We start from the raw sequence: 13015 nt of genomic DNA, 5'->3' as shown, positions 1-13015 counted from the left end.
CTCGATTATTGCTCTTAATTCTTTACTACCCTTTTCCTTTTTACTGATGCTATATCCTTTCTAAGGCAAGGCAAACGGAACCCTACACACAATTCAAAATACAGACACACGAGAAACATACTCAGTGTCATGTTCTGAGTTACTCTCTACGTCTTCTTTAGTAAATACCTGACATTTCATTTACCTTTTTCACTACTGCAGAGTACTAAGGTGACGTTTTCAGAGAACTATCACTGACAACTCCAAAATCTCTTTCTGGAATAGAATTATTTCGTTTGTAAGCCTATCACTATATGTGCACACACAGGATTATCCTTCTAACTCCATTCTTCATTCATTACTCTACAATGAATGTCACCAGCTATTTTTGTGCACAGTCATTCACTTTTGCCTGCTATTCTCTGCAGCTAGTTAACCTGAAAATAAAAATAATTAAAAAAAATAAAAATCAATCACATGCCTCTGCCTCACAGCTTCCCCTACCCCTCACCACCTCCACAGACCATTCACGAATACAACCTCCTGGGAATCCAGTCCCAGTTGAAGGGACCTGTTTTAATCATTTGAAAAAAATCTACAAAATATCCTTCCCCTTTATCTCATGGCACCATTAATTTTAACAGCCTTTGATCGAAGAAACATTATTTTCAAACACTTCTGTAATTATAACAACCTTCTGATGACCACATGTTCCCATGTAGATTTTTATCTACATGTCCCCTGTTTTCAAAGAAGTCTGGAGGATCTGCAAGTCCTCACTTTCCCTTTACAAAGGCAAGCTGACTTCCCTTCAAAATATCTGTTTATCCATGTACCTGTTAATTCTTTTTTAATAATAAAGAATTTCTCAAAGTTTGTACAATAAGGAAATCAGACCTGCTCAGCTGTAGTCTCAGAGAGTACAGCTTAGCTCCTAAAAAGGGCATCGTATTTGCCTTTTTTTTTTTTTTTTTTTTTTTTTTTGGGTAATTTTTACTCTAGGAATACCCAGCCAGTTTAAACAAAAAGGGCACACACAACACAACAGACAGTTCAGCCGTATTAAACACAAGTTCCTTAAGAAATCCTGAATAAATGTCATGTCTTATTGATCACCTGTGCCTCTTACCACATTAATTTAAATTCTCTTCTATTGGCACCTGAATGTTTTTATTTTTAATGCAGTAAATGAGTCATAGGAACTACTCCAAGCTCAAAGGTGGGACAGCCCTAGCTGGTTTTTTTGCTCAGAGGTAGGTATCTACTTTGGCATTCCACGCTTATCTGGGAATATAGTCTTAGGTCTGTACTATCACCACCTTGATCAGTAGTATTTCACAGTCAATTTGCATACCACTTGATTTAGCATCTAACTACTGAAGTGCTGCTCTGTAATGAGGCTTAATGTGTTCAAATTCTAAAAAGCTGTACACAGAATTTTCCCCTACGGTGTTCAGCTTCCAAAAACAGTAACAAAAATGACAGAGTTAAAATAAAAATTAAAAGCAGTAGTAAAGAAATGTAATAGAAGTTTTTTAAAAAAATATAAACCACTTTCCAGCAGTTTACAGCTTCCAGATACCAGTTTAAAGTCATTATATTAGATGTTGAATCAGAGATTCTGTGATATATTTTGACATTTTCAAGTACAAACTTTGTCATTATGCTTTTTAAAAAGGAAATACTAATTTATTACCCTGATTCAGCAATTACATCATATTCCACTAAGCTACTGAAGTGCTTATTATATTAGTATCCTTCTTTAAAATTAAGTTTTCTATCTAAATTTGTCTAGCTTCAGTTCTCCGAGTTGGAATACAGATGCCTTTTTCTACTAAATAAACAAGCTTTCTAGTTTCCAAAATCTATCCTATATATTTATAGTCTGTGATCAAATCATCTCCTGACTTTCCTTTGGATGAACTAAGCAGAGGTTCTTAAGTTTCTCATTTTAAAGCAGGTCTTCCTGAACACAATCTACAGTTATAATCCCTTTTCTGAACATGAGGATCCCTTTTCAGGCCAGGATTTCAGACTGGAGACTGTACACGCTACAGACAGAATCCAGAGTTCTTTCTCTCTCCTTCTCCAAAGGGAAAGCTGACTCCCTTCTCACCTGCTGTGTCACACTGTATAGTCAGACACAGTTATCTAAGAAAAACAACTACAATTTACTTACTAAATTAAATTTGCTTTGAAGTAGAACTGTACACCAGAAGCACAAGCAATCTTTACTCTGCTCGCTACTCTGTTATAAATACCAAAGGCTATTTATTACCTGGGAGGCACATAATACAGGTTGCTCAAGTAACTTCTACAGGCATCAGTCTTAGAGAAACAATTTTAAATAAGCAAATATACACACTGTGAGGCAGCACTGATAAAGAGAATAAAGGAGAGGCTAGAAGACTCTTCCAAAACATTCCCACGGTACAGCAGTTTCCAATACCACACAAAGTAGTGAGAAGAAATTGAAAATTCTATGGTCAAAGAAAAAATCCTGTATTATACCTGCATCCCATAAAATATCTGAAGTCATATGTTAGAAGACTGACACAGCTACATAGATACTAGTCTCCAATAACATTAATACTAACTTCCACACGGTTTAAAACCAGTGATATCTTAAAAAAGAGGATACTCTTAAGCTGACTACAAGGACATAAAAAAAAATGAGTAAGCATTTATATTTTACCAGTGTCAAAATAAAATTGAAACTATTTTGTCCTGACCCTTTCTTCTTTTCTATGAAAAATATGGATATGGTGATCTGTTTTTATTTAAATCATTGCTTAGATGTATCATTTCACAAAAGAGACTGTTGCAGGGGACTAGAATATGCATCTGAAACAGTTTAATGGAGCAAAAGACTGAAAATTCACAAATGCCAAGATCAGCTTACAAGAGAGACAAAATGAGTCATAAATGTCTGTTATCTCTCTGGAGAACGCATCCGCTCAACTACATCCTAATGTGCAGCTAAACACAAAAGCACTGGAAGAGCAGCGAACGCACAACAGAGACAAGCTGTAAAGCAAGCCTGATATATTAGAGAAGTGGGTTACAGGCAGTGAGATGAAATTCAATACTAACAACCAAAGTCACATGGGATAGCAATAAACAGCACAGAGACACTCTGAGGAATACCAAACTGGAAAACAAGTCCAGAAGTGCTTTGGTTGGTGGCAAAGACTTTTTTAAAATTACAAAAGATTGACACAGAAGGGAGTCCTTGCTCAACATTGAGCAGTCCTTCCGCGTGTTTGGGTTTTTTTTATATTGAGCCTTGTGTGTGCGCACAAAAACCTGGTACATGGAAGGAAACCTTAAGTCTTTCAAAACGCGACAGAACTGCACAAGTTTTGGGATCCCTGACAGTGTTTTAGAGGATAAAATCACCATATGGTCATGACACATGAGAGGGCCTTAAAAAAAGGCAAGAAAAGAGGATCACAGCCCACTGAAACAAGTGCCTTCTACTCTACCTCCCCAAAGAAAACTGTGTAACAGTTTTGCTTAAATGCAGGTCAGTATGGAACAGGTGGCTTCTACCCACCAGAAGACAAGAATCAGCCATGTTGGTCAAGTGGAGGTTAGAACATCACTTCAACAACTTCAGCATCTACTCTAGCAGCAGCTTCCAGCAGGTAACATTTGTGAAACATGAATGAGAGAACATACACAGCTCAGGTGAGTCAGGAAGCACTATTGGGCTTACTGTCTTGGAGTCAAAAGAAGTTCCTGGAAGAAACTCAAGCTAGTAGCAAAAGGTGACCGCTTGAAATGGCCAGTAATGATCCCAAGTAAATAAAGGTACAGTTTTAAAGATACTGCGGCTTTCCGAGAATATCAACGAGTAGACAATTTTTTTTTTTTTTTTTTTTTTTTTTTGGTCATGTCAGACTACTTTCAGGGACTATATTGAACTTACCTATTTTGACCAGTACAGAAATGACTGTTGCTAATGCTACTTTGGGCAAAACCAGACAAGGTAAGTCCTCAAAAGGTACTATCAGGATTCAGGGAAGACTCGCTAGGTGGTGGTGGTCGTAGTAACAAGTAGTCAGGTCTCAGTACTGAATTTGGCCTCTGTATTACAGTTTTCTGAGCTTCCTTGATAGATGGCACAAGGTTATCAGTCTTTGATGTGAAACAGGAATGCTCCTATCCATTTTGTAAGGAATAAAATGGAGGGACTGAGAGTGCTGGCTTAACATGAACATGGCATCTGACAGGGTGGTTACATCCTTCGCAAAGCCTACTGACGGATTTGATACTATTGTTGGCGTTGCCCATGTCCCTGAGGCCAGCATTGCAACTACAGTGCCCTTTTAGACCTGCTAGAATTTCATTACAGCGCTTGGTCAGCAAAGCATTTGTTGCAGGAACAGTCCCAGCTCATCAGAAGGACTTCTCTTGCCTTCTAACTGGAGAAACCTTTAAGCGTTCCTGAAATCATATATAGAACTATGTAATCATCACTTGAATGAAATTCAGGAAGTCACATTAGAAACAACATTAAAGAAAGTATCTTTCCTCAAGGGAGGAAAGCATCCACTGGGACCTCTCTGTGACAGAGAGGTGATAAGCGAAGTGTGAACTATGTGGTTATACTAATAAACAAGAATGAGGCACTTCAAATGCACATGAGATGCATCACATGAAGAGGCGGATGTTTTCCTGACATTTTCATCTTCTACGGATCTGCCAGAGTAATACAAAAACAATTAACTGTACCGGAAATGCGTCACAATATGCTTGTGCTTGAAGTTCAGCAAACAGTAGTATGTCAAACATTAGTTTGCACTCACTCCCAGGGAGAGTAGTGAAAGACACGTACTTCACTCAGACTGCCATACTCCTGCAATGGCAGAAGTTCTGCGCATAGCCCAAACAGGGAGGCTTAGTCAAAAAGAGTTCATGCCTTGAAAATACATCTTTTATAAAGGGATCTACAGATACATGCATCTGGCATTTTACAACAGCTCCAGAATGCATGCTTGCTTCCATGCACTGAAATACCTGGAAGGTTGACTCAGTGTCAAGGTGTAAGCAACACCACCACACAGTACTATATAAGTCTCACAATGTATCAGTAGAACAAAGAAAACTGGTCTCAAGAGATGGTAGGATAATATATATGAAACAGGAATCACTGGTATTGTGTGACAATTGGGGGGGGGGGGGGGGCAGGAATCAAACTGTGAAACTCAGATGAGGATAAGGAAGGAACAGAGAAATACAAAGTAATTATCTTTAAAGGACTAGGAGTTTACTTAACATTGAGTAGTTTACAGAGGGTAGGACAACTTCTGAGAACTAGAAAAAAATTCTGACTAAGATAAAATGATTCAAACATTCATACAGAAAACAACTTTAGAAAATGCTTGGGGGGGTGGGCTCAACAGCCTACCTGCTTCACTGAAAATTTTAATAAGTAATTGTTATTCATAAAGACAAATTCAACTAACTCCTCTGTTTCAGAGTACAGGAGAAAGCACTGGCCCCAACAGAAGTTCTAGAAAACAGAACCAAATTCTTCTGAAAAGAGACTGCACAGCTAATGGGCACATAAAGATTTCAATTTATCTTGTTGTAACAAGACAACAATTTCTCTCCTTGAGTTTCTATAAATCCCAGAAAGGCTGCGGACACAAAGTTTACCAAGACTTTTGAGCTCGGTATAAACTAAAAGTTGCACAACACATGTTACCATGTCAGCCCTCAAGCATGAATGCAGATAATTCTAAAAGACAAAGTCATGTTTTCTAAAAACATCTAAGACATTTCTGTTGCATTAGCTTCTTCAAACTAAAAGAATCATCCTGCACATCCTTAATCATAATTGAGAGTGCTCTTGACATTGTAGACCAAAATAGAAGAACAGGAAGACGACGGTGTTCACTTTAGATTCAGTGGTTCTCTCAGTCATTTACTTAATAATTGTATTAACTGAAACATATATAGCAGCTTTGGCAGCAAAACAGAAATGCCATACCACAGGAGCCGTGCTAGAGCTATTTGATAAGCTGACAGCTGGTGAAAGACAGACTGGCCTGTATTTGACTTTCAAAACACTTTGTCAATCAATGCGAGCATCAACTGAGAGGGCAACTATCACAATATAAAATAAATCAGCAAAGTTACATCACCTAAAGAGTCCTACCTCTTTTACAGGCTTCCATGCACTTGGCTTCATATGGCAAGACCCTGTTAGTCCACCTGAGTTATCAGCTGGAGTTGAAGTCAATGGATTAAGAGGGGATCCAGTGTCTGCCTTGCCTGAAGGTTCAGAGTCTCGGGCACAACGTAGACAGAAAGCCCCTGCAGTAGCAGTAGTATTCCAAAAGCAAAACATTCTGTGTCCCCTTCTCCTTTGCTTATCAGATTTCTGACTCATTCTGGAAAAGGTAATTTTCTTGAGATATAATGGAACAGAAATATGAAGAAATTCTGTTATCAACTCTGAGTGACACAGAACAACAGCTTGAGAGAACAGGTGAAAGAAGGTGGAACCTAAAACCCTCTGGCAGCAAGGAGTGCCTGCTGGTGGCTGGAGCACCGGTTCAGTTCTTATCATCGCTGCCATGCTGCAAGTGATTAACCGAGGTAGCGCACTGCACATGCCAACATTACAGCCACATACATGGCTTTGGGAAGGAAGAAGCACACTCCCATTACTCCATGAGCCTACTGGCTGACTTCGTAAGAGGACAGACAACAGGCTACAGCATGAACCAGAGTGATGCTAACACAACCTACATGACATTATGATTCATGATATACATTCTTAAGATTTATTATTTTTAGTATGTTTTTAAAACTGCATTTTTTAAAATGTCAAGTAAACCTCACGGTCTTGAGAAGTTTCCATCTCCACTGTACACGTTAGAAAGTGTTTACAAAATCAAAGTGGTTACAAAAGGTTCCAGAGACAGTCCCTTAAGGCTTGAGTTTAAATTGTCGAGAATTTCCTATTTCTTAGTCTATTGATTAGAACATATTAATGCATTCCTCTTACAGCATAAATTCATACCATTTTTCTCTCTGCTATAATGCCCTCTCATGGAAAATGCAGCCAGTGACAGAACTAAAGTTTGCAAAATAAATTCATCCTGTTACAAATGTGTGATATTACATAGCTAAAAATCAAGAATAAGAAGGAAACTTAGAACAGTAGAACTCATGTTTAAATTTCAGAAGGTGCTTTCTTATAGTTAAAATCATCCAAAGCAAATACTATTTAAAGCTGTTTTCTCATGTGTTCATGACTATATTAGCAGCAACAATTTCCAGGCAACATATGCTTAAATTTTAAACTCAGGAAAAAGTCTGCATTATAAATCTAACAATGCCAACAGTTCTATGTACTCATATAAACTTTCCTACAGTTACTCTGTTAACTCCTTTCTTCTTTACTATATCACCTCTTTAAATCAAAAAAAAAAAAAAATGTATTGAACAAAACAAATCCTGCGAGTAAAGAATTTCACATTACGCCATGGCTGGCATAATGAAGTCCCAGTTTCACTTGTAAACTTGCAAGGGAAGAGTCACACATCCATACCAAAGTTTATTATTGTTCATAAAATGTATCACCCACTGTGACACATTGTGATATGCCTAAGATATTTAATAGTTAAACTGCTATCAAATCATCTGAACTTTTAGTTGCAGTATTTTCCTGCTGCAAGTTCCAGATTTAATTCCATGTCTTGTATTAAGTGCCTTCCCTCTTTTTTTATTTGCTTTTCAACTTCCGCTTGTTTAACTAAACCTCCACATACTACTTCAGAACTATTTTATTTTTCCTTATCTCACATATTTTTAGCATGTGCCTTAGTATTATGATCTGTATGTCTAGAAATATATAAATACTTAAATATAACAAAATTATATGAAGGATGGTAGATATTGCTGTAAGAAATAAATTTTTGCAATTCCTGAACTGTAAAAAGTACAATAAAAAAAGAGGATAGGGTAGAGACCAGACCTGGTTTTTTTAATCATTATCTTTTAAACACACTTTACAACACCTTTGTGGTGTTGTCTGATTACATATAGTTCTAGCATGTATAAAATGCTATGTTCATAATATTTCAATAAATTTGAAAGCAATATTCCAGGAGTAATGACATACAGTAAAACTTTTATCAATATCTTAAAAGGAAGAGATACAAAGACAAGAAATGACTGGGCTCAAACAACTCTCAGAAGCAGTTGATATGCTCTGAAATTTAAAGTTAAGTTTTTTAAATGGTTAAGTGGAATTAGGAAGGGTTTTCTGTCCCCCTCCTTCTCCCCCCCCCCCCCCCCCCCCCCAAAACATGTCCTAAAAAATAGAAGTATAAATTAGCATAGCATACTCAAAGAGCTAAACAATTTTTCAGTATCAAATGCTGGAAGCCTATTATACTATCTTACATACTAAGAATAGCCTAAATACGTTGCTGTTAGAACCAGTTTAATGCCATGTGAGTTTCAGAAAAATCAGTTTCTGAATTTGTAGTACAACACAGGCCAGGCCAAATAATACTGACAGTTAAAACGCATTCTGAGACACGATAGCTGTATTCACTGTCAAGAGCAGGTGCTTCTTGGAGCTCTGGAAAGACTTTGGGGGAAAGAACTGCCCTGGATACAGTCATCTTTGTTGATGCAATACGCATATCTCTTGTTAGGACAGCACTTGAAATTATGTGGTATTTTTCATTTGCATAATCATGTATTTACTAAGCTCATGGCTTATTCACCCTTGTGACAGCATCAATTTATTGTAGGTTTGGTTTTATCCTTAACTTCCATTTTATGCCACAGATTTGGTTTTTATTAAAGAAATGAATAAATCTGCTGACAAAAATTGAAAGACCAGCTTCTAATCAAATTCTCTAATTCTTCTAATTGAGTAACTAACTCCTGATCACAGGGCACGCAGAAGGAAGAAGGCAGAAACAATAAAGGCCTCAAATGCCTGAGCATGTTAAAGAAGCTTCCCCAGACTCAAAGGAGACTGGTGTGGTTAGTGGGGCAGGAAGGCATTGCTACCTCTACAGCAGTTCACAACTGCAAATGGAACAGGTGTTAACCCAAAGGGATGTACTGCTGCTCTACGGACAGACTGCAATGTCTGATCACTGAACTCCTTGTTAATGAAGTAATGCAGAATCTACAAATCACTGCAACAACCTCAAGTTCCACGCAAAGGCCCTTGGAGACCTTAGCTAGGGCAAGACATAAGCATAGAGTCAGAATGACCACTTTACTGCCTTTGTATCTGTTCACACCACCTGTTTCCACCACTGCCTTTTTCCTGTGAGAGATAGGTGATCTGAATCTTCTACTAACATTAAAAAGGGGCAATACCAGTAAATAAGGCACCTTCAATGTTTGAAAATGGATCGCTAGTCTTCAGGCTTCTATGGCTTTTTACGGTAGCCTTTGAGTCTTGAATAGTCCTCCATGACACAATGCATTTGTGTACACATGCATTCTTTTGGGCATAAGCCTAGCGATAACTACAGCAAAAAGCAGTGCTGCCATAACCATCACCAATTCCTTCCTTGCGTCTTTAGGGTACAAGACTCCCTACTCAAAAAATACCCTACCCCAAAACCCAAAGTCCCTTCTTTAGCAAAAGTCCTCTTACCACCTTGCTGGGGAGACAGTGACCTGTTGCAAATCCCAGAGAAGCACGGGGGCACGCAGCCCCCAGGAGTAGTTTCCCTTTCACTGGTAATGGAGGGAGCTAAGCAAGTATCATCATTCCGCGCCATCCCACCCCATCCAAGCAAACGAAGGAACAGCTAAAAATGTGAGCTATGTAGCAGTTTCACAAGGGAGGTAGGAGACCAGTAATTAAAAACCATCTAGTTTGGGTTTGTATATGTTAAAAATCACAATGTCACAATTATTAGAATATATAAAGCCCATCATCACAAGCAGAATTTCAACAGACAAGGTTAGAGAAGTACATCATGCCTAATTATTTATTTGGACTCTACAAATGCGATTACATTCAAGTGATGGGGATGTATCTTAAATGAACAAATAAAAGTCATCAAGAATTTTCAGAATACTACATCACAGAACAAAAACTGAAAAGAACTAAAAAACAAAACTGCACCACAATGAGCAATCTTTAAATGTCTTTTTCCTTCCCTGAGGCTAGAACAGCTGCAATGGGTGGATAAGGTAGGAGGGTAGTACAGCATCTTTCCAGAGGAAGAGGCTTCAACAAGCTCTTATGTTTTCAGTGTGTTACATCTGAATGTGCTCATTAAGTTTCTTTACAACCACTTCAAAATATTTTATATTTTTTTCCCCTCCTTCTGGCCATGAACATGTATAAGCAGTTCTTTTCAACAGAAGAACTGTCAGACTTACAAAAAAATTTGGCAAGATTTCACAGAGGTAAGCTATCTTTTTCGTAGCAGAAGAATAGTACAAACACCGGGATATTCACAGAATTACAGCTTTGGTTTGAAGGGATCTCAGGATCCTTGTCTGGTCCAACCCACACTCAAAGCAGACGCTATTCAGTATTTTACTTATCAGCAAATTTTTAGTCCTGACTAGTCAGTCCAACTGCAAGTTTCATGCATTCCGATATTACTTGTTCAAGCATTAAAGAAATAAGAGCAACTGTAAGATTTATTTATATCAAATACATTTATAACAATATTTATATTCGTAATATTATTATAATATTTACATTAATAATATTCATATTTATAATATTCAAAAGGCTATTACTGTATATTTTGTCTTTAAAAAAACAACAGTACTTAAGAGCTATTATGTCTACCTAATGCATCACTTAAGAGTTATACAACCACCCATTACAGAAATTGCAAGAACCCTCTTCAACATTCATGTACATTTGCAACAAAAAAAATGAAAATCCCATTCTAAGATCTCCTATTCATTGTTTATTCTAAATTTATGAGGAAAAACCAGGCAACAATGAGCAGACTTCCAGAGGAAGTGCCAGTTTATCATCTTTGAAACAATTACCAACAGATATAAAATATCTTAATAATATTACAGTGTCTGGGGGTAACAAATTTGTCCTTTTTGGGTTTTTTTTACAAGTTTTTGTAGTACTTCAGGTTGTACAACATCAAGAAAGCAATTATTCTTGACTAAAGCTGAATTTAGCTTGACAGTAAGCAAAACCAACCTAATCTCACATATTTAAACAATGTTTACATCTCAGCATCCTTCCATATATCTTTCTTTGTTGCTTTATCCAAAAAGATACTCATCTGCTAACGTTAATAAGTTTAAACTTCTCCATACCATCCTTAAGAACTCACCCCAAAATCCACAGACTTTAAATTTGGCTTGCCTCCTTTTACCTGACTTTCAGTGATTACTAAAAACATCACTTACAGCAGATTGACAGTTAAGTTGACAAACATCATGTTTTTCTTACAGACTGCACTATTAAATGTATATTCTATGTGTAAGGCAGGCATACCTTAATCTCATTTATGGATTATTAGCAGCCAGAAAAACCCAGAAAACTGATACAGACTAGAATTTGTTGTGCCACATATAATTAAGATGTTAAATAATTTAATCTTTTAAATACAATTCCTTAACCAGGAAATATGTGGTCTTTATTTGAACTGTCATCTTACTACAGCTATGAAATTGGTATTTTTTAACTACGTTATTCCCCTCCAGGGCTAGGCAAGTAGAATGCAAACTACATTTTTCAGTATTTCATTAAAATACCTCATACTTAAACTTGTTGGAGGCTCACCACTTGCAAAATAACTTTAAAAAAAACCCAGATCTGATTTAAGTGCTTCCATTTTCATGCTTTAATGCTAATAATTATACATCGCTCTGTAAAACATGAAAATGAGAGCACACAGAAAACACATTTCATAAATCACAGATTATATGAAAGCATGCATATCTAAATAGATTGCTATTTCTGACTAGCACATAACCAGAAAACATGCACACACATTAATTTCAACAAGTGGCATATTACCTGGGTGGAGCTGGCAGCAACAGAAATGCAGTCAATGAAACCATGTCTCCGAGTGAAAAATGCAACTATCTGCTGCCAACGGGAAGGCTCATTCCGTAACTCATCTGTCGAGCCTTTCTTTGCCCACTGCTTGTGCTTTGGGCCTACAGAACTGTGGCTTGAGCTAGTGTTGCCTCGACTGGCGCGAGAATAGAGGAGTGTGTTATTTCCGAAAATGTAATTCATCTCTGCAGCTCTGCAGGTGGTTGCCAGGCAGTCTTACTTCCCTACCAGCTGCTGAGTGGTGAATGAGCAGAAAAAAAAAAAAATGCAGATAGAATTACAGCAGCATCATTTACAAACCAGGAAAACAAAATTCTTGATAGCTGATGCTATTTTTCTTCCAAGCTTGTCCACCCCCTACATCCCTTCCCTACCTGCGATTACAGTGATGAGCATAATGTTGAGCAATTAAAAAAAAAAAAAAAGCAAGCAAATGTTTTTCTTATTTTTCCTTTTTCAGAACCCACAGGATCGAAAGCTTGTTTTTCCTCCCTAGCTGAACAACAGATATTTAAGAGAAACTGGGTAGCAGGTACAGTACAATGTTACAAATTCACAGCTATGAGGATGGTGCTGCATGATAACAGCTACTGGGTGGAGAAAAAATAACCGAGTTTCAATCACTGCCTGTAGTAAGATCCAATAGCATCTTTTCACTTCCTTGCTTGCATAAATTATAAACCCGAACCGAACAAAACAGGGAGCATGCAGTATAATTGCACTTGTTCACTGATTCTGTCTTTCTGAAAATGTTTCACAGAGCAAAAAGACCTTAACAACACATTCAGAAAAAATATTCAAGAAAGAATTGTTTGCTGGTTTCTTCTTCTCCTCCCCCCCCCCAGTGCATAAAACAACTATAGAGGGAAGATACTGTGCCACAACACAGTCATTTTGTGCTGCATATCAACTAGTGGGGTGGTTTTGTTGGGTGTTTGGTTTTTTTTTTTTTTTTTAACCAGAAAGATTAGGAATATTAAGATTAAACAC

The 13015-nt window shown here is 37.4% G+C and overlaps 1 protein-coding gene across 19 annotated transcripts in view; it reads right to left on the bottom strand.

Annotated features, from left to right (window-relative positions):
* The window catches only part of DLG1 (discs large MAGUK scaffold protein 1), a 176122-nt gene that overhangs the window by 89082 nt on the left and 74025 nt on the right, over positions 1-13015 (bottom strand). For 4 of the 19 annotated variants that reach the window (XM_075716866.1, XM_075716864.1, XM_075716868.1 and 1 more), the window contains exon 1: positions 11984-12208. The exons of the other annotated variants lie outside the window; for them this stretch is intronic. In XM_075716866.1, the coding sequence (XP_075572981.1) occupies positions 11984-12208 (225 nt within the window). Of the gene's footprint in view, positions 1-11983; positions 12209-13015 lie in introns of those variants that run through there. 19 annotated transcript variants of the gene reach the window in all.

Source organism: Pelecanus crispus, chromosome 9 (genome assembly GCF_030463565.1).
Source record: "Pelecanus crispus isolate bPelCri1 chromosome 9, bPelCri1.pri, whole genome shotgun sequence".
Classification (NCBI taxonomy): domain Eukaryota; kingdom Metazoa; phylum Chordata; class Aves; order Pelecaniformes; family Pelecanidae; genus Pelecanus; species Pelecanus crispus.
The sequence above is the reverse complement of the archived record's forward strand: the minus strand, read 5'-3'. Positions and strand labels throughout refer to the sequence as shown.